The sequence below is a fragment of the Cavia porcellus genome, unplaced genomic scaffold (assembly GCF_034190915.1).
Source record: "Cavia porcellus strain 051 isolate PalLab524CR breed Dunkin Hartley unplaced genomic scaffold, mCavPor4.1 scaffold_22, whole genome shotgun sequence".
NCBI lineage: Eukaryota > Metazoa > Chordata > Mammalia > Rodentia > Caviidae > Cavia > Cavia porcellus.
In genome coordinates this window covers 43,275,924-43,298,904 of record NW_026947505.1, presented here as the reverse complement: position 1 = coordinate 43,298,904, position 22,981 = coordinate 43,275,924, and the positions used below count along the sequence as shown (strand labels likewise).

The following is a 22,981-nucleotide window of genomic DNA, read 5'->3' as shown; positions in this document are numbered from 1 at the left end:
TTCTTTCTTTCTTTCTTTCTTTCTTTCTTTCTTTCTTTTGGTACCGGGTATCGAACTCACAACTGCACACTTGAAAGACAGGTGCTTATGCTGCTGAGCTAAATCCCCAGCCCTCCCTTTCTATTTTTCTCTTATAAGTTGCCTCATTTTGTTTTCTTCACAGCACTAATTTTTGTCTCTATCACTACTAAAAATGGATAAACTTAATGGGTGGCACATATATGTAATAAGTGAAATAAAAATACTACTAGGCTTATTATAATTGGGTGTGATACAAAAGTATTTATAATTTTTTGTCTCTCAATCTTGAAGTAAGCACAGATGTTTTCGTATTTATATGGCATTCTGAGTATTTCTTGGGAGTGAAAGAACTTGAGTTCTAATTCTGGATCTCCTGCCAATAGCTTTGTAACCTTGGAAAGGCACAGTGGTTGGTTTCCTTATCCATGAATGCAGAAGATTAGAATGTGTCACTGAGAACCTGGCCTGCTGTAAAATTCTATGAAAAGTATATCATATTTATTTTTATTTATGTATTTATTTTGAGACAGGGTTTTGCTATGTAGTTCAGGCTGGGCTCACAGGAATTTATCACCACACTAGGTTCTTTAGGAGGTGTTTTAATAAATGAAATTTTTATCATATAAAAGTTTTGTGTCAGTGGACTCTCAATAAACCAGAGAACTTGAGAATTTAATGCTCTAGTTAATTGACTAGTTAATTTCTTAGGTGAGTTCCCAAAATATTACATGTACATAATTTTATGTCTGAATAGAATCTAAACATAATAAAATGAATATAAAATATATATATATTATTTAGATCTTCTTTGCTTCAAAAGGAATGTTTAAATTTTTTGTTTGTTTTTTGTTGTTTGTTTTGAGTCCGGGTCTTGTTAATGTACTTCAGACTGGCCTTGAACTTGTGGTAATCCTCTTGCCTCAGCCTTCTGAATGCTGGAATTGTATTCATGCTCTACCATACCTGAAAAATTTTTGGATTTTTAAACAATGACCATGTTGTCAGAATTCTATAGATGCACAAAGATAGGCGATTAAGATTTGTCTATACTGATCATATGGCATAGTCTAGGTTTGCTCATAAAGAACTGATTGTTGAACATTTTGAAAACAGAATTCAAAAATTCTGCTCACATAAGCCTTTCATATTACTACACACACACACACACACACACACACACACACACACACACACACACCTGTGGCTCTGGAATCAGTCTTTGGGCCTCTTTTCCATCTCTGCTTACTCTTGTTAAATTCCAGATTCATGGCCTGCATGTCCTTTTAATATATGTACGTGTGATTACCTATTTGACATCGCTTGTTGAATATCTAGTAGATATATATCAAACAAAACTGAGCTGATTTTATCTCCCCCCCTCTCCAAATCTGTTGTGCTGCAGTGGTCTGCATTACTATCCATTTCATAATAATTCCATCCTTTTTGTTGTTTTGGCTCAAAATGTTTGAGTCATCTTTTTCTGTGCGCTAACATTGGCTTCCTTCCCATAACCCAGTCCTGCATTTTAAATTACCCCCAGCAATATCAGATTGTGCTGTCACCGAAATTCAGATGTCTATAATCAAATTCACCATCTGCCCTACCAAAATGATCTTTTCCCAAGTTTCCATTTCTATGGGATCATTACTCTATTCCCAGTGCTGTTTTTCTCACCTAGTTTCCATTCACCACTTGCTTACTAATAGTCCAGTCAGCCTTGCTCAGATTTTCCATCGATGATAACTATTAACTCAGATCTGAACCCTCAGAGGGGCTTTCATTCTGGTTGCCATGTGTAGCACTCCCCCACCACCCATCCTGCACTGTAGCCCGCATCCTGCTGCTGGGTTTCCTTCCTCTGCTTCTGTTTTTACCATTGCTTAGAATCTCCTCTGGTCTCCTTTATTTAGCTAAAACTTTACCACTCTTCAAAGTCTAATAACTTCTGTTCTTCTGAGTTAAGCTTTCTCTTTAGCTTTAGCCCCCACAGATTCCTTTTTTGAACCGCTGTAGTATCTGTTATCCAGGTAGTGAGACGCGAGGAAAACATGGGGTTGTAAGTTAGTAGACTCCCAGAGTTTCAGTGCCAGCTCTGAGCCTAACTCCTTTTCTGGCCTCAGATAAACCACAATAAATACTCACAGTACAAATGCATGTATTTATATATCTTGAACTTTTTTCACTAAATTATTTGCACCTGTAAAACATGATATGCATCATAATACTTTCTACTCTGTTTCTTCCTTTTTTTCTTAATTTGATTGTAGTCACAAGCCACTAAGTAGATTTTTAAGAAGTACCAGTGAGGCTGAGTGTTGTGGCATACACCTGTAATCCCAGCACTTGGGAGACTGAGGCAGGAGGATAGCAAGTTGGAGGCCAGCCTGGACTATATAGAAGGCTTCTATCTCAAACAAAACACTAAAAACAACAAAACAGCCCAACAATACAAAACAGAAAACCAAAAGTAGTACTAATGGGAATCTGCTGGCCAGTTGAAAGTTTTTTTGTTAACAGGTGATCTCTAAATTGAGGTTCATTTGTCTGTTTTGTTGGTCTGTTATTTTGTGACAGTTTATTGAGTATCTATGTGGTGTCATAGATGGGATCTAGGAAAATGAATGAAACAAACCAAAAACTATCCGTAAGAAGTTTACATCTTGTGTAGAATGTTTGGTAAGCTTTGAAGAAGGAATTGGCTAAAGCCATTGAATGGGTCTGAATGCTTTCTTTATAAAGCAAATAGGATTGGACTAGCTTTGGCATTTTGCATATTTATCAATTTGTCACTGAAATATAGGTTATTTCATATATCAATTATTTTGATCACATTCCTATCTTGCAAAATATTATCTATATTTTTGCTTTTTTGTGCTTTTATACATTCTACTGCAGACATCCCATTTCCTGTTTTTATGAGTTTCAAAAACTTCATTCCATTATATTTATATTTCTCCTATATGATAGCCAGTTTTCTTTTGTTTTTGTTTGTTTGAGACAGGATGTCACTCACTACTCTTTGGTTTCTATTTTGGCCTTCTCCAGACATCGAACCCCTATTAGGAACAACACTCATTCATAAAATTATTTCATCTTCCCACGTATCAAGCCACATTTGTGTCTTAATATTCAAGGGTCTTTCTGATTTGCTCCGGTCAGTCTAGAGGTTTCAGGTATATTCTTTTGCCAACATGGAATATCTCTGCATTACTTTCTTTCCCAGCTAACAAATATTAAATATAGAAGCAGTAACAGAAATTTAAAAACTAATCCCAAAGTATCTCAACGTAGCTGAGTGTATGTTACACACCTATCACTCTAGCTACTTGGTCTGAGCCAGGAGAATCACAAATTTGAGGCCTCCCTGGCCAATTTAGTGAGACCCTGTCTCAAAATTTTTAAAAAATTTTGAAGGCTGGCGATGTAGTTCAGTGGTAGAGTACCTCTAGGCTGGATTCCTAGTGTTGTCAGAACAAAACGAACCATGCTTTCATCATCCTGTTTCATACACGTGTATCTTTTTCTCTTTGGGAAATGGAGTCTTGCTGTGGAGTGCAGGATAGCCTTGAGTCTGTGATCCTCCTGCTTTAGCCTCCTGAGTTGTTGGGGTTACATGCACAAGCCACTGTGCCCATCTGTTTTATATTTTTGAAAATGTGAAATAAATGTTCCATTTTGACTTCATGTTGATGTTTTTGCTTCCCAGACGACCAAGGATATGGTCTGTATAATATGCATGTTTCTGAGGACTATGAGAACATTTACACACTCTCCAAATATTCTACGGTGATTTCAAATAGAATAAGAATGAATATACCATTAATGCGTGTCCACAAGGGACTCCATTTCTACAGAATTGAGCTTGAGCCTTTATTTTCACTTTAAAACTTAAAATTGTGGTCCTATCCAAAAGTTGTTTTGTTTTGTTACTGTTTTCAGCAGCCTGCAAGAGACGTGGAGGAAACTAGTAAAAGTCCTTTAAACTGTCTTACACAGAACACACAAAAGAAATAGTCCACACACACTGATGAGTATTGAGAGCAGATATCAGCAAGCCTTTTCTGTAAAGTACCACATAGTAAACGTTTGGGGTTTCCTCTGCTTCCTCTGTTACAGTGATGTTAATCTACCTAGGCTGCCATAACACAATGCCATGGGCAGGGTGACTTACTTATCTCACAGTTTTAGAAGCACGAAATGGAACATCAGGCTCCAGCCAATTCAGTTTCTGATTAGGGCTCTTGTCCTGGCTCCCAACAGCTGTCTTCTTGCCTGTATCCTCTCATGGCCTTTGCTCAGTGCTTGCTCAGATTGCTTTCTCTCTGTCTCTGTCTTTCTCCCCCCCACCACCACTTTTCTTCTTCCTTCCTTCTTTCCTTCCTTCCTTCCTTCCTTCCTTCCTTCCTTCCTTCCTTCCGCTTTCTTCTTTTAAAAAGCTATTCGTTTTGCAAGCACAAGGTCATGAGTTCAATCCCAAGTACCGGGGGAAAAAAAACCTATAGGTTTTGCCTGTGGTGGCACATGCCTGGGTTCCCAGTACTCAGGAGGCTGAGGCAGGAGGATCAAGCAAGTTGACCAACCTGGCTACAAAAGTGAGCTCAAGGCCAGCCTGTACTGCATAGCAAAACCCTGTCTCATAAAGGAAAAAAAAGTACTACCTATTGGATTAAGGCTTCAACCACTTAACTTTACATCCAAAAGACTGTAGTCATATTGGCAGTAGGGCTTTAATACATGACTTTGCATGGGGAGGAACTCATAATTCTGTTCGTAGTGGCAGCCCACATATCTCTTATCATTCCTTATAATGGAGGATCAACCACTAATGTTTTAATTATTTACATAATTTCTTTATTTGGGGCAATTTGAATTTTAAACAATTTCCATGTTTTCATATAATTTTCTGTTATGAAATATTCTTTTTAGGCTGGGTGTGGTGATACACTCCTATAATCCCAGCACTCTGGTGGCTGAACCAGGAGAATCACTGCAAATTCCAGACCAGCCTGGGGTACAAAGTGAGCCTAAAGTCAGTCTAAACCACATAGGGAGACCCTGGCTCAAAAATACAAAGAAAGAAAAGAAAATGCTTTTAAAACTTCTTTGACCTCTTAAATGTGAAGAAAAAAAGCTTATAGAGCATACAGAAAATGGGTGGCAGAACAGATTTGTCCCATAGACTATAGTTTTTCAATTCTTGAGTTAGAGGATAAGGTTGATGAATATTCAGATCATCCTGTGCGGTTCTATTGTCAGAAAGATACTTGATTTTTTTTACAAGATGACAAATTGATGCCACACCATTTCTTTTTCCTTATAGGTGCTGAAATTTGATGCCTATTTTCAAGAAGATATTCCTGCATCGGCTGAGGAACATTATAGAATTCGTCAAGTGAACATTTACTACTATCTGGAAGATGACAGCATGTCTATCATGGAGCCAATTGTGGAAAACTCTGGGATGCCTCAAGGCAAGTTAGTCAAACGCCATTGCTTACCCAAGAATGATGTGGGAGACCATTACCATTGGAAAGACCTAAATCGAGGAATAGACATCACAATTTATGGCAGAACTTTTCGCATTGTCGACTGTGACCAGTTCACACAGGTACATTATGTGTTTTTGGAAGCCGTGGGGTCTGAGGCATCATTCTAATTTATGGCAGGTATATTTCATGTATTAGGCTAAGGAGAAGACACTGTTACTCTGTCCTGCATAAATTATTTTCAAGTTAACTAAGTGTGCGTGTGTGTATGAGCTGATATGACAAGCTTGTGTAATAACATTAGTCTTTCAGAATAATATTAATACATATCCAGATAAAATCAGACTCCATCATACTGAATCATTTGCTAAAAAACAGTTCAGCAATAGCTCAAACAGAGTCAAGGAAGTAATAACTCTGGTAGCTTTGAAGTAGGGAAGAAGCATTGGACATTTAAGTTTGAGTTATAATAATAGTTCTATCTCTGTTAGCAAATAAAAGCCTAAATATTTATACAATTTATAAGCAAATAAAAGCCTAAATTTTTGTACAATTTATATAACATTTAAAAAATAGCATATGCTATTGTCTAGGAAAACTTTTCTAAGTGAATAACTTATTGTCAGAATTCTGAGGTTCAAGATGTATATATTTAATCAATCTTAGGACTTAACGCTGTTCTTGGGACCCTAACTTGATTGCTGGACTGAGCTACATTCACATCCAAACCCAATTTCCTTATCAACCTATCTTTCAGTTATCTTAGCACATTACCAGTACCATTGTATTAGTTTCTTTTGGGGTAGGAGAGGTATTGGGGACTCAACCCAGGGCCTTCACACTGAACTACATTCCCAGGCCTTTTTAAAAAATTTTTAGGGTCTTGCTAAGTTACTATGTTGCTCAGGCTGTATTCAAACTTGTGATCCTCCTGCCTCAGCCTCCCAGAGTGTCAGGATTGCAGTTCTGTGCTACCACACTCAGCTAGCAATTTTTATTTATTTATTTTTTATCGGTACCAGGGATTGAACTCCCAACCACTTGCTTGCAAGGCAGGTGCTTATGCCACTGAGCTAAATCCCCAGCCCCTCTCAGCTAGCAATTTTATAATACAGAATATTTCAGGAAATTGCCAATTATAACCTGCATTATAGAATTGAGTCAGTTGGGGACAGTATTTCTAAGATGAGCTCAAACTGAAACTAATGTTTAATTTGAGCAGTGGCATAGAAATTATTATACTTATTTTTATACTGTCAGTTTATTACTTGAAGAAACTCTAAGCAAGATGATCATTATTACTTTTGAAATATTTAGGCATTTTTGGAAAGTCAAGGAATTGAATTAAATCCACCAGAGAAGATGGCCCTTGACCCTTACACTGAACTCCGGAAACAACCTGTTCGCAAGTATGTCACTCCCTCGAATTTCGACCAACTCAGGAGATTTCTCACCTTTGACAAAAAAGTGAGTCACCTGGGCCAGGAGGGTTCCTTGTTTCCAAATGTGCATATTTATTGCACACCTTCTGTATTGTTTCCTATGCTAAAACATTGCATGTGTGATTTAACCGCTTGTATACAGTGCTATCATTCTAGTTTCCTCTAGGGTTGTTAGAGAAGGACCAGTGTCTAAGTTTATTACACCTTTGAAGACAGAATTAAGTTGTGTAAATCCTGTCAAACATTTATATTTTAAAACACTCGAGCTGTATCTGCTTCTCCCTACATTTCTGTTGACCATTTGTTTCCGTTAAATAAGTTAATCTCATAGGATCCTTTGAGAAACTTAAGTGGATTAATTAGGAAATTTCAAAGCTGTTGTATATTTGTCAGTCTCTAATATCAAAATAGTTAATTTCACAGAAATAATTATAAATGCTTTCTTTTTAAATGTCATATTATAGTTGGAATACAGAATGTTCTGAGAACTTTCCAACTGTCTCAACATCCCTGATCTTCTCCCTTATGAGCAGATTTGAATCATCTCATAACAGATTTGAATTCTCTTTCTGCACTAAAGGAAAAGAGAAAAAGGAGTAATTATCCTTAATGCTTCTTTGTTGCTCTTTTTTTCACTCTAGATACTTAACTTTCTTTAGTTCAGAAGTTTTATCTAATGTTAGCATGGCCTAAGGATTTTATTAGAAGACCATGATATTACACATATATGTGGTATTACTCTATATTTAAAAATGTATTGATATAGTTACTACAAAGTATGTGTTTATAGGACCAAAAATCAAAATAAATAAAAGCCTGGTTAATAAATGAAAATCCTTTCCATACTAATTATATATAAATCATTTACTTGTTTGTTTTTGTTTTGAGACAGGATCTCACTATGTAGTTTAGCCTTAAACTCACTACATTGCCCAGGTTGGCCGAGAGCTTGTGGCCCGAGCCTCCTGAGTATTGGAATTACAGATATGCACCACTTTACCCGGGCACACCTATATCTTTTTAAATACATGTAAACCACTTAAAGAGGGCCCCATTGCTCTTTTAACTCAGTTTCTCATTCATTAATATTTTGGGTCAAAATAAGTTCTTGTTACAAAATTATTTTTTGGAGTTGTTGACATCTGGTACACAATTTCCAGTGGTTTTGTATCTTTAATGAATGTTTTCTTTTTTTGCTTTGCCATCTGAGATTACTTCTTAGTCTTTATAGTTAGTCCTTTCATCGTTGTCTGATATATAAAGACCAATGTGGTGAACCCTTCACTTTTCGAATTCTTACTTAAGTCACTGCTTTGGCTTCCTCAAAGGTTCTTCGCTTCTATGCGATCTGGGATGACACTGACAGCATGTTTGGTGAATGTCAGAACTACATTATTCATTACTATCTTATGGATGATACAGTGGAAATTCAAGAGGTCCATGAACGGAATGATGGGAGAGATCCTTTCCCACTGCTGATGAACCGCCGGCGCATTCCCAAGGTCCTGGTGGAAAATGCAAGTATGTTTGGTTTAACATAAGGCTTACAAGTTTGTCCCTGTTACTGGAACCTTTGTTCTGTATCTCCAAGGAGTAACTTAATCAGCCTTGAGAGGCTCTAGTCATGTTTTCCTGGGTGCTCAGCAACTGTCTTTCCCACAGCCTCCCACCTTTATCTCCCTCCCTGCCCAAGGCCTGCCTCCCAGTCTGTAGGGATGGTTGGTATGCAGAACTCGATAACAAAAACAGAAGAGCGGCAGGAGATTCACTCAAAGAAAGGTAGAAACGAGGATTCGAAACTGAAGCAATCTAAGAGCAGATTTTTAATGTATTTTTCAAATAGCTCTATTTCCATCTAAAAATATAACTGCTAAGCTATATTCTTACATGCTTCCCTGACTTTGCTTCTCATCTTAACTACTTTCTAAGCAGGAAGTTTCTGTAGGGTTTAACCTGAGGTCTGGAAAGGCTTACCTGTGTCTTGTAGACGTAAGAGTCCCATTGTGTAGAGCATGACTCTTTCTTTGCTTGTTTAAAATAATTTGCATACTAGGATATGGGAAAGGAGCAAAGGAAGGAAAAAGGTATAAATTTGTTTATATATATATATATATATATATATATATATATATATATAAAATAGCTAAGATGATTATACTACTAATTCTATTAGTTCTTGGAAAAGAACAGTTAATACTCATAGATTAGATCAGTTTGCATGTCTATATCTAGTAATCTAAGCAACTCTTGAAGATAACACTATGCCGTATTACAACCACTGTTAAATTCCTATCATCTTGTTTTGAAAGCATATATCGTTATTGCTTTGGATTTTTTGTTGTTCTTGTAGTTGTTTGTCTCTTGTTTTTTGTTTTTCTTTTTTTGTGTTTTTTTCTCTTTAAAAAAATTTAAAAAAATAAAGTAAATCCACTCATAAAAAATAAATAACTTGGGTTAAATAAATAAATAAATAAATAAAATAACTTGGGATATTGGAGAGTAGAAAGGCAACAAAAGGTCAGTAGCTACCTGCTGTCACTATTTCTTAGGGTAACTAGTCATGATTTAATTATCAACTCTGCAATTAAACAAATGCAAAAATGTGTTCTTAGTCACATGTAGGGATGTCTCTCATGTTGAGACACGAGACAGAATTCTGTAAATACTTCCTTGATTTATTTTGTCTTTTTACACAATTTTTGGGAGCCAGAGATAAAAAATTCTCATAGAGTAGGAGGTCTGTATAGGTTGAATAAAGACTATAAACAAAGTTGACATTCTAAAGGCTAAATTCACCCCACCCACATGGATTCTGGGCCTCCTGCAGGTGTTTTAATTTAATGAGTATTATTTGTGGGCAAGGACTCAGGGTTTTTAATCATCGTGAGATGAGATAATCAAATGCACTAACAATACACCTTGGTTAACATGCAGTAGGTAGAAGCAACAAACAAGATGTATACCGAAGACAGAGGAGATGTTAAAGGTATAATGCTGTGTAGAAAAGTAGTAAAAAGCCATACTGCAGTAGCATTTACATAATGTGAAATCTACACACAGCATAATGCACATGGTACACATTCAGTCAGAAAGTGGCACATTATTGGCAGTGGAGACTCTGGCTGCCATGGTGATTGTCAGGATCCAGGGAGAATCTGCAGTGCTTGACCACAGGCCAGTTTTTGTGAATGAGGCGTCTGAATCCACGCTAGTCCCAGACGGAGGCTTGATGGGGATGGATTACCCTTTTTAGGTGCTCTCTGCTTTGTGCTGATATGAAATAAATTATGCTATATCTCAGTAAACTAGAAAAATAAGAACAAACTAAATCAGAGTTAGCATTTGGAAACAAGAAAGATCAAATCAGCAAATGAAATAGAGACTTAAAAACTAAAAAGGATCAATTAAAAAAAGATCTGGTTCTTTAAAAAGATGAACAGGATTGGCAAACCCTAAACTAGACTAACTGAAAAGAAAGAGAAGGCTAAAATAAAATCGGAGATGAAAAAGGACATATTAAAATTATTATGCACAATTATATGACAACAAATTAGATAAACTAGAAGAAGTAGAAAATTTTCTGAACATTTTACTTAGCAAGATCAACACAAGGAGTACAAAACTAGAATAGACTAATAAAAGTAACAAGACTGAAGCATTAATAAGAAGCCTCCTATTAAAAGCCCAAGACCAGAGGGCTTCACTGCTGAATTAATCAAACATTTAAAGAAGAATATACCAATTATTCTTAAATTACGCCCCCAAAAGTTAAAGAGGAAAGAATTCTTCCAAACGTTCTTTGATGTCAGCATTACGTTAATAAAGTAACTACAGGTCAGTATCCTTATGAATATAGATATGCAAATCCCCAACAAAATACTATCAAGCTGAATCTATCAGCTCACTTTAAAGATAACTCACTGTGATTAAGTTGGATTTATCCCACCAATGCCAGCATGGTTCAGATATACAAAGTAATAGATCCGATGCAGCATATCACAGAATGAAACACAAAGTCATGTGGTCATCTCAACAGATGCAGAAAAAGCACTCAATCAAACTTAACATCCCTTTATAATAACGTGGAACAAAACTGACATGGAATGTGTATACCTCAGTTTAATAATGGCCACTAAGCCAATAGCTAACATTTCCTGATTGAAAGAGAAACTGAACACTTTCTAAGTTTTGAAACAAAAGAGGGATCTCCACTTTTACTACTTTTATTCAACATAGAGTTGAAATTCCTAGTTAGAGCAATAAGTCAAAACAAAATAAAAGCATTCAAATTGGAAACTAGGACGTCAGTTTATCATTTGCAGATGGCATGATCTTCACATCTAGAAAACCTCAGACATTGCCAAAAACAATTGGAACCAGTAAATGAATTTAGTAAACTTACAAGATAAAAAAGTAAACATATAAAAATTAAGTGTTGCTATGTACCAGTGACTAATTATCTGAAACAGAAATAAAGAAAGCAATCATATTTACAATAGGTAGAAGAGATGTCTACAAATAAATTTAACCATCCCATGTCCATGAGACTCAGTATTGTTAAAATGCCCTTAGTACCAAAGCAAATTACAGATTCAATGTGATCGATCAAATTACTGATGAAATTCTTCCCAGAACTGGAAAGACCAATCCTAAAATTTGTATGAGAACAACAAAACATACAAAGAAAAAATATAACCAAAGCTGTTTTGAGAAGGAACAAAACAGGAAGCATTATACTACCTGATATGAAAATATGCTACAAAGCTGTAGTACTCAAAACAACATAGTATTGGCATAAAAACAGACATATAGAACAATGAAATAGAATAGAGAGCCTAAATGTAACACACACTCACACACACACTCACACACACACAAATCTTTTTTTTGAGATTTTTTTTATTTAAGGAGAAAAGAAAAGAAAGAAAAAAAAACAGTGAAGGGGTACAAGTTATACAGATTTACAGAAGAAAAAAATGCACAGTAGGAAATCACTAGTTAATGGATTACATATTGCCATCTTAGAAATAATTGTTCAAGTCACAAAATTAAAGCTTGTAGAGTGGACATTCCAACAATGATACTGCAAACAGTTCTGTTCAATGATCCAATAAAATCTTGAGCTAAGTAATTTTGATAGAAGTGCTAAGAGCATACACTGGCAAAAGGACAGTGCTCAAAAAATAATGTTAGGAAAATTGGGTATCCACATGCTGAGAAGGGAGATCAGACCTTTGTCTCTTTCCAGTTAAATCAACTCAAAATAGATTGAAGACCTAAATGTAAGACACAAAACTGAAACTTTAAAAAGAAAACATAGGACAGATACTTTAGGATATTGGAACGGCCAAGGATTTCACAAGGACAAGATGCCCGAAGCACAGGGAAGAAAGAAAAAGAAAAAAGCATAACTAGATAAATAGGGTTATGAAAAAGTAAAGTTTTCTCCACAGCAAAGGGAAAAAAAATCAAGAATATGAAGAGACAACCTACAGAACAGGAGAAAATATTTGCAAATTAAACCATTGACCAAGAGTTAATATTCAGAATATACGAACTGAAAAATCTCATTTGCTAAACAAACAAACAAACAAACAAATCCACTTAAAATTGGACAGCAGAGTCTTGCTGAAACTGAATCCCTTAAAATCTCATGTTCCAGATTTGTCTCTGCCTTATCGGTGTGACAGAAGTTTAAACTTTTTAATACACAATTACCATCTTCTATAACTTCTCAGTGGTAAGTATTTTCCTTAGAGTTGAATGGAGAAGCAGTGAGGTGACATATGTACTGTTTTTTAGAGAGACAGGAAACATCTTTGTATGCAAGTCAATGTTAGTCATAAGGCAGTTGTATGGAAAAGACTCCAGCTCCTGTCAGTTAAATAATTACTTGAATGAGAGTAGTGGGATTAAAGAAAAGGCATTTAATTGAGTCTAAAAGGCATTTATCCAATGGTTGATTTTTCTTAAATTCAGTTAAACATCAGTTAAATAACTGCTGTAGCAACCGTTTCATATGCTAAGAGCTATGGAGCACCTTTATTGGCTTAGTCATTTAAATAATGATAATTGAACATACTTATGAATGAAGGGAACACTATGTTTGGAGTGAAAAATCCAAAACTAAGTATAAGTCCATATTTCGAAGACTTTATAATCTTATGAGAAGTGTGCATCAATAGCAGGTATTTACACTATATCAATATTACCACATTGATACTATAATTTCAAATGTAAATATACCTCCATTGTTTGGCTAGAATACTGGAGACAGTGACACAGTAAGGAAAGTTCTCAAGAACCAGAAGCAAAGAAGGACTTACCAATTCACAAAGATAAGCAAACACTAGAGTTGGAGGCAGGTGAGGTGGTGCACTTCTGTAATTCCAGTACTCAGGAGGCTGAGGCAGGAGAAACCTTTCAAATCTGAGACCAGCCTGTGCTACAAATTGAGGCCAAGGCCAACCTGAATCACATAGCGAGATCCTGTCCCAAAAAGACCAAAAAAACCCAAAACAAAACAAATCTAGTGGCGGAATTTGTACAAAACCGTATAAGCACACAAGAGAGAAAGCCAGGGGAAACAAACAGGATGACCAGGATTGCCTATGAAGCTGAGATCTCAGAAGGATGATCATCAGAGGGTGAACTCTTCTACAGAAAATTTGCTTTCCTCTTCAGTCTTAACTCTGAGTAGAAAAGGAAGAAAGAAGTCTTTCAAGAAGTTTCCACAACCAACATTTTCACATATGCAGCCAGAATTGAATTTATATACTGTATATGTTCTCAGAATACTAAATTGAAAATTCAGATTAAATTGACCTGGCATAGTAATGCCACAGTTGCCAGGTGAAACAAACACAAATCATTGTGAAAGGATTTCTTTTTAAACCCATGATTCAAGAAATTCTCACAAACACAAATCAGTAGCAAGACCTACATATAAAGAATTTTCATATGATTAGAACACCAATGCACACGTGACCTTTTCTCTCATACACATCACAATAATAATAATAATGACAATAATTATACCTCATCAGAAAGCAGAAAGAAATAACTAATAATGTGCTCTTACAAAGAGTGCAACTACTTGAACTATAGAGAATAAAAATAAATATATTCAGTAAGTTTTACAAAAAGAAAAGGTTTCAGAATACTGAGAGGTTATCAAAATTGACCAAACAGGTTTGGGAAAGAACCCAAGAGAAATTCAGAGAAGTATAAACATAATCATTGGTATAAGAAAGTCCATAGAAGGTAAAATAGTAGACTAGCCATAGGTGAAGAAAGAATCAATCTAAAAGAAGCTGGACAAAGAAGGTTTAAGATACGTGAAGAACAGAAACACAGTAAATCTAGTTGGAATTCCAGATGGAGAAACTAATGATAAATGAGGGAGAAGCAAATGTATGCTCACTAAGGTTGCACAATTCATATACGTTAAAAGTTAGAACAGCAGTGATAGCGCAAATCTAAAGGAATTTCAATGAAATAAATAAAATAAGCCTGGAAATAATAAAATTGAAAACAAAGATAACAGAGATTTGTTAAAGCAAAGGTGGTTTCTTTGAAACTAATAAAATAACTATTGACAAGATTTTCTAGGGGGTAAAGGAATATATGTAAAATATTAAAAGCAAAAGAGTCATTTTTAAAAATGCAAAAGGGATTAAACATAAGAGAATATCAAGTTTCTGCCGATAAATTTGAAAATAAGCAAATTTTCAAAAAATTATACAGTAGTTTTCTCAAGAAGAAATAGATAGCAAATGTCTATAACCATTAAAGAAGCAAATTCAGTTTTTAAATTCCCCACAGAGAAAATACCAGAGTAGGTAAATTTTATAGATTGTTTTTACCAAACACTCAAAGAATAATTTTAAGTTCTTTCAGAGAAAAATAAAGTGCTTACTTCATTCATTTAAAACAGGTGAGTGAAACCAAAGGCATTGTGGGAATAAAAATTACAGTAAATCTCACTCATAAACATAGATGCAAAAATCCTGAAGTATCAGTAATGCATGAAAAAAAAATAGTTTTTTGATCAAAAAAGTCAAATGACTGAGTAAGATGCACGCGAGTACCAGATCTCCCGGAACATGATACACTGAGAAACTCAAGCAGCTGTGAATTACGCCTCCTGTTGCTCATCACTTCCTGGGCTACTCAAGGAACTGGTGGGGCTGGGCAGCAGATATGGGAGAAGGCTCCTTAGACTATCCAGGATGCATGCTTGGGAAAATGACAGCACCTCCTTACTCTGAAGAAGGAGATGACGTCTGGCTGTAGCAGACTCAGTCTTTCTCCTGTTTTTCTGTCATAGCAATTATCAGCTAGGAAAATACAAGTTTACTTTCATTCTCTTTGAGATCAGGGTCCTGCATTCAAAATTGATGGTTGTAACTTTAAGATGCACCCCGCCAGAATTTACTGACTCATGATTTCTATGAAGGCCAAGCTGTAAGGACTCAATCTTAGACAAGTTAACGTTTCATTCTCGTAAGACACTATGACAAAACTGGATTTGTTCCAAACATGCAAGTCTGCCTCTAAAAAATCTGTTGATTCCCACAGGAATGGATTACTGTAATCATCTCATTAACTGTCTCTGCCCTCTGCCTCCAGGACTAGGTCACACTGTCCTAATAGCAGTGATTACAACTGAAATGAAACCATTCTTTATGTAATTGTTTAGTGTCTGTTTCCCAAACAGAATATTTTCTCCATGAAGGCAGGAGTTGTGTCTGTACTATTACTTGTTGTAATGCTGTATTTAGCCATGTATTTAGCATTGGAGTAGTTACTAAGAATTGTTGCATGCACATATGAATGTGTGGGAAGCTGAACCAAATAACTTGGATCCTCCCTAGATCTGAGACTCTTGCCTGTCCTATAAAAGGTCATTTGTTCTTTCCTCCCATAGTGGTTTCTTCTAAGAACTAATTGTGTTAAGCTTTGTGATTTTGAGTAAAGATCCTGCTGAATATGGGAAAGACTTTACACAAACCATCTGGGATGTTATTTATGTGTCCTGTCAACAGCTGCAAATATATAGCCTTCTGTACTTGTGTGAATGTAAAAGAATCCCTGCCTCTGGACAGAGTGTACTTCCCTAGTCTCAAGAATGCTGGTCCTTGTGTGTCAGTCCTTCTTCCTATACCCATTTCTTCTTTCTGTTTAACTCCACTTTACGTTAGAGAACTTCCCCCAGTGTGTGCTGGAGATCTCTGACCAGGAGGTCTTGGAATGGTACACTGCCAAAGACTTCATCGTAGGGAAACCGCTCACTATCCTCGGGAGAACTTTCTTCATCTATGATTGTGATGAATTTACTCGACAGTTCTACAAAGAAAAGTTTGGAATCGCCGACTTACCACGTATTGATGTAAGCAAGAAGGAACCACCTCCCATAAAACAGGTAATGGAGCAGGAGTCCTGAGTGTAGTGAGAAAAACATTTTTCTTTTACCTAGAAATTAAAAAAAGAGAAAGAATTTCTCCATGAATACAATACTTAGTAAAAATGGACAAAGTATAGATAGTGGAGTAGTTCGCAAAAAAACAAATGGCTGAGAAACATTTAAAGAATCTCAATTTAACTGGTGATCCAAGAAGTCAAATGAAAACAGTGTGAGGCTGATTAAAATCTGCTCAATGGGGGAAACAGGATGGCAGCCCTTTAGTTCCTCTGGAATCATTTCAGCTGTAGGGGAAGAGGCTGGGGGGGGGGGGATGTAACAACAATGGCCACTTGCCTTTTATCTTCCCCTCTCTGACCAGAAGTAGCCATTACTGAAGAGAGCACAGATCAGCAGTATTTGGAGGATAGGGCACTCGTGTGCCCAGTCTGGCTCCCGCTCGCTGTGTGCAGGTGCCATAAGCTGCACACCACAGATCTAGCCAGGTAGGATGTGTAGCTGCCACTCTGCTAAGAGTTACTGTCCATGGCTTCCCCTAGACATTAGAAGGCTGCAGTGAAGTCTAGAGATCTAAAATGCTGACCTTGGGTGGATTCTGCCAGTGTGATTGCTGTCTAGGTAGGGAGACCTACTCCTTGTGCCCATCGTGTTCTCTTAGCACCTAATTTTCCCTCATATTACTTTTACATTTTAGTTTTTTTTTAAATGACATCTTTTTGAAATTACATAATCCATGGCATTTCTTTGTCTGTTGCCTGTTTATCAGTTTTTCACTTAAAAAAATGATTGGGGCCTGGTGTGGTGGCACACACCTTTAATGCCAGCTCTCAGGGAGACTGAGGCAGGAGAATTGCTGGGAGTTTGGGGCCAGCCTGAGCTGCATAGTGAAACCCTGTGTCAATAAAAAGATGGCAGCAAAACAAAGACTGATTAGCTGATGCTGGAAGACAGCTTTCTTTCACTGCAATATAGGCGTCCTTAGAACCATACAGAGCCACACAGTTCCGTTCTGTGCACCATAAAACCTCACTCTGATCTGAGTTTTCATGCCAGTTTTAATGCACCAAAATGATAATCTGATAAACTTGATCCTTCATAACTTCAGCCAAGACACATATTTTAAAGAGTTTCAAATAAACATTGTATGTCTTAAATTTCATATTATATAGCAAATTCATGATGTATCTAAGGTGTTAAGATGATGCAGTATCATGGACTAAAAGCAGTGATATTTGCTATACTGGAGCTGATGCAACTCGTGTTAACCTCTGTTTCTTGCCTATGTATAAAATAGGATTTTAATACTGGCATCTCGTATTTATACTGCCACTGTATACACAAAGCTATGTCATTGGACTTTTTCTCATGAAAAGAAATGATTTTAAAAAGGTGAAATTGTTGAATTTCTCCATGCCAAGCCCTTCTCCACCCCATTTGCTTCTCGCCTTGCTTGTGCTTGATCACCAGTCATTCTGAATTATGTGTGATTCTGTTCTGTTTCTCTGGATTTTTCTGGTTCTCTTCCATCTGCTTGATCACCTTTCCATCATTATTTCCCACAGCTCTTTTTTATACTTCAATATTTGATATAGGCCTCCTCTCCAAAAAGATTTCCCTAAAGCTCCAGGCAAGGCTAAAAGCCTTATGTCTATGTTCTTGGGGGTATTGTCTGTCTCCCTCCTGTATTATATTAAAGTATCTGTTTGAAACTTTTTCTACTAGACTGTAAATTCCTTGAGGGCAGGCCCCATGTCCTAGTCCTCTTTCTGCTCTGAACACTAATACAATCTCTTATAAACAGCAAGCAGGTGATAATGTTTCTTGAACTGGACTGAGGAAAGATGTCTATGCAATATGTATGGTGTTTCCTAGAAAGATAGTGATGTCCTATGCAAGACATTGTAAAACAAAGCTTCATAAAAACAATTACAAAAAGATTGAATTTTGGTGGGCTAGTAGTTCCCAGGGGCAATGAAATTTCTAGAAAGAAGTGTGCCACCTCTGTGCTGTCAGTTTTCTTTCTGACAGAACTCTTTATCAATAGATGTGCTCATTGTTTAAGAATTATAATAAGCCTCTTGCCCCTAAATTTGTCTTACAGCACTTGATCTATTCTACAAGGGAAAAATAGCACAGGAACAGATCTAGATTTTGATCAAGTGGCATATTCTACAAATTTAGTTTATAGATATGAGTAGGGTGAGATAACAGTTTAAATTGTCTCAACTTGTCTAGGGTTCCATTGTCAGGTACAAGGATATTTCTATTATATGTCAAAAATTAATACAAAGTGGGCTGGGGATGTGGCTCAGTGGTAGAGCTCTTACCTTGCATGCACAAGGCCCTGGGTTTGATCCCTGGCACCATCAGAAAAACAAACAAACAAAACAACAACAAAATTAATACAAGAAGGAGGTAAGCTGGGGAGGGACTGCCACGTAGTAACATACTTTTTATCCAATGAAAGCTTTTGCATCTAAGAGCACACTGTGCCTCATCATCATAACTATGATCTTTTTTCTTATAACCTATCCTCTAAGGAAAGAAAAGACAGGGGAAACTGACATAAAGGTGAGATAACTGAAGAACCACTGTAGCTTTTGTCTGGTGTGTTTGTTTTTCCCCATCCCAGCCCCTCTGTTCTAATAATCTAATCCTATATAATGAAACATCTATACTTTATTTCTAGTGATTTCTCTATGATATGTAATTCTAATATAAATAAGTTTTCCCTGCTCATCCTTGAAGTCTTTGTCAGAAATGAGTAGGAGAGCACCACTTATCAAGAAGCAGTAATTTTTAGGCAGTATATGAATGTGCCTAGTCATTACACTTCAGTCATTTTAATCCTAAGCAATATAAATAGAAACCACGGATGAGAGTTGATGGCCAGGTCAAGAGAGAAAGCTAGAGCCAAGCCAATGATCATGAACAGAAGTGGAGATAGATGGGTGTATTCAACTTCAGAATTACGATAAGTCTACAGGTCAAGCTGATCTGCTGGGTCAGCATTAAGTAAATATGGATCTGATGGAAAAGTATGTTTTACGTTAGGCTTGTTCCATCTGAAGGAGGAGGAAGCTAGAGCCAAAAGAACTTATCTGTAATGGGGGTGGCTGCTAAAAGAAGATCTGAAGGATTATGAGACTCAAGATCTAAGTGCACTAGACCAGGAGAGCTCAGCAGAACCATGTCCACAGTCAGAGTAGCTTGTGTAATTTGGAACAGAACCCAGAGAGTAGCGATAAGTATAAAAAAGAAAGCAAGAAATCAGAACTTCAGGTGTGTGGGCTGATGTTTAGGGACAGATTTACCATAGTCCAGGGAAGTGAACTGTGATTCAGGGAAAACTCAGTTCTCAGTCCAGCTCCAACCTGACACGCTCATTGTATGTTCATACAAATCCTAAACAGGTTCAAGTTATACCACCTTGCAGTTTCTGTCTAATGTCCTCAGAAACTCAGATGTTTAGCACGTTGTAGCTCAGCCTTGGGTCCCTTCTTCATGAGAGCCTGTATCCTCACTGGGTAGTGATTTTGCTCATTGTCCCTCTGCTGAATATGCTAGTCATATTCTGGCCATATTTATCACTTTAACTGTAGCCTTTGCAAGTGGATGAGGGAAGTCAGTATTCCAACTAGTATACTTTGGATGAATGTGGTAAGATCATTTGTTCAGTACCCTGTCATGACTGGTATAAATACTGGTGGTATGGGCTGATTTGATGAAGTACCTGCAAACAATATAAAACAAGATTTGGGGAAAGTAAAAGAATATATGAGCTGAGGTTCCTAAGAAAGACAACAAAAAAGAACTGGGGGAAAAGAACCCTGTTACTCTTTACTGAATGCTGTTGAGGAAGAAGAAATTAGCCATTCACCTGAAGATTTTAAGTAAGGAATCTTAGCTTCCTATAGTGATGCTTTAAGCACTTCATGGAGCTTGAATGAAACATAAGCATGTCTGTCATCTTCTGTGTCAGGTTTTTCTCAACCCTTCTCCAAATCCAACACACACACACACACACACACACACACACACACACACACACACAAACACACACACACGTTCAGTGATCCAAGGGAATAGTTTCTAAGTCTGCTAGGTCGAGGCCTACATCTTGAAACAAAATGATTACAGACCACATCATCCTAGGGTGACTCAGGGTCGTCTGCGGTTGGGAGAGAAGATGGGATTGGGCCTGCTGTGGCAGGAAGGGGTCAGTGGACAGAATCAGTAGTGTGCACCTAGCCTCCAGCAAGTGCTGCATGGCATCATTAATGACCCCTGCCATCAGCGAACAGGATGAAAATCATAAAGGAATAAGTGATATTATGTTTTCTGACCACATTTATAATATATGGGAATTTTTTGGAATGTGTTTTACATACTTTTTAAAGAAACTTGTAAATATCTTTAATGTACTTGAACACATTGCTTCCTGTATTTTTCTAGGAATTACCTCCGTATAACGGTTATGGACTACTTGAAGATTCTGCTCAGAATTGCTTTGCTCTCATTCCGAAACCTCCAAAAAAAGATATTAAAATGCTGCTGAGTGACAACAAGGTGCTTCGTTATTTGGCTGCACTGGTAGGGCTAATTTTAAATTTTTATTTTTCTAATTAGTGCATATGGTTGGATTAAGTTGTGTGTTTTATTTTGTTATATTTGTATGAGTATAAAATACACTTTGACCACCACACCTCCAGAAACCCCTCTCTTTTTCCTCTCCCTCCCCAACCCCCTTCCTCCTTTATTTTCCTGTCATTTGTTTTTTAAAAATTCACCCTTAGATCTTTCATATGGCAGAACATATGCTATATCTGATTTTCTCAGTATGGGTTATTCCTGTTGTTTTCCTGCAAATGACATGATTTTGCTCTTTATGACTGAATAGTATTCCACTCTGTGTGCCACATTTTCTTTATCCATTCATCTGCAAAGGGCATTACCCTGTTTCCATAGATTAGCTATTATGAATTGTCCTGCAATAGATGTGAGTATGCAGAACTACACTGATTTCAGTTCCTTCAGGGCTATAACAAAAAATGATATAGTAAGATCACAGCAGGCCCAATCCCACTTTCTCTCCCAACTGCAGATGACCCTGTAGTCACCATAGGATGATGTGGTCTGTGAGTTTGTCTGTAATCACTTTGTTCCAAGATGTGGACCTCAACCTAACAGACTTAGAAAGTATTCCCTCCTATTGTTGATGTGGTGTCAATTATTTTCCTACTGATTTAGTGGTGATGGAGAACATCTTTGTGTTTTTCCTGACTTTAGACGGAAAGCTCTCAGTTTTTCCCCATGTAATACGATGTTGGCAGCAGGTTTGTCACAAATGGCTTTCATCACGTGATGTTTTTCTATACCTATTTTCTTCAGGTTTTTTTTTTTGTCATGAAAGGATTGTAGGGTTATTTTAAAATTCTATTTATTAAGGAATCCCCGTGCTGAACCTCCATGCTGGCTTTTGTAATGGTGGTACTAATTTACATTTCTACCAACAGTGTAGAAGAGTTCTCTGCCCACCCTATCCTCCTGCTTTGCTCTTGCTTTTTCTAGGATTGCTTTTGCTATTCTAGGTCTCTTCTGATTCCTTATCAATGTTGGGCTTATTCTCTCCACTGCTGTGAAGCATGCTATTGGAGTTTTGATTTGATTAGGGTTGTGTTAAATCTGTATATCAGCTGACAAAGTATGGCCATTGTGACTGTCTGTCCAAGAGCAGGAGCCATCTTTCCTTCTTCTGATGTCTTCTTCAATCTCCTTTTTCAGTTTTTGTTGTAGAGCATTTTGCCTCATTAGTTATGTTATGTTAATTCCTCAGTATTTAACTTTCCTTGGTGCTATGGTGAGTGGTATTTTTCTCTAATTTGTTTCTCACTGGGTTCATTATTAGTGTACAGAAGAAATACTGTTAATTTTTTGTGTTGACATTTTGACTGTTAACATTTTGCATGTTGCTACATTATTGAATTTGATTATTATTTTAGTGGATTTTTGGATTGTATATGTGGAAGGTGTCACTGGAAATTATTAATAATACTTTGACTTCTTTTTTTTCCTGAACATATCCCTTTTATTTCTTTTTCTCCCCTAACTGCTCTTCCTAACATTTCAAGTATTTAAACAGAAGTGGTGATGGAGGACATCCTTGCTTCTTCCTGACTTTAGAGGGAAAGCTTTCAGTTTTTCCTCAGGTAATATGATGTTGGTGGCAGGTTTGTCACAAATGGCTTTTATCACATTAAGATTGTCGGTGTCGCTCCCGGCCGGCAGGAAGAACACACGACAGGATCTGGCAGTGGCAAGGCGCTTTTATTTTCTCTCCCTTTCACAGTCTGCCCCGGGAATCCTCCCGGCCGAAGCCTCTGTTGGTCCGCTCCCCGCGGCTCCTTCCGTGCTTCTCTTCCGCAGGGTGGAGGCGCTGGCTTATATACCGATACAACCTCCAATCATATCGAAGCAGTTCGGGCGAGCTGATTGGCTAGCGTCACTGGTGACTAGGTAGACTATTCTGCTGAGCAGGCGCTTAATGCAGAGATACAGATCAGGAAGCAGGAAATAGGCGCCATCTCGGCGTGCTCGATGGGAGGGGT

The 22,981-nt window shown here is 37.1% G+C and overlaps 1 protein-coding gene across 1 annotated transcript in view; it reads left to right on the top strand.

Annotated features, from left to right (window-relative positions):
* Efhc1 (EF-hand domain containing 1) overlaps positions 1-22,981 on the top strand; it is a 53,481-nt gene that overhangs the window by 7,382 nt on the left and 23,118 nt on the right. The window contains exons 3-7 of the mRNA XM_063233111.1: positions 5,342-5,629; positions 6,825-6,974; positions 8,278-8,470; positions 16,153-16,373; positions 20,829-20,966. Coding sequence (XP_063089181.1) covers positions 5,342-5,629; positions 6,825-6,974; positions 8,278-8,470; positions 16,153-16,373; positions 20,829-20,966 — 990 coding nt within the window. The remainder of the gene's footprint in view (positions 1-5,341; positions 5,630-6,824; positions 6,975-8,277; positions 8,471-16,152; positions 16,374-20,828; positions 20,967-22,981) is intronic.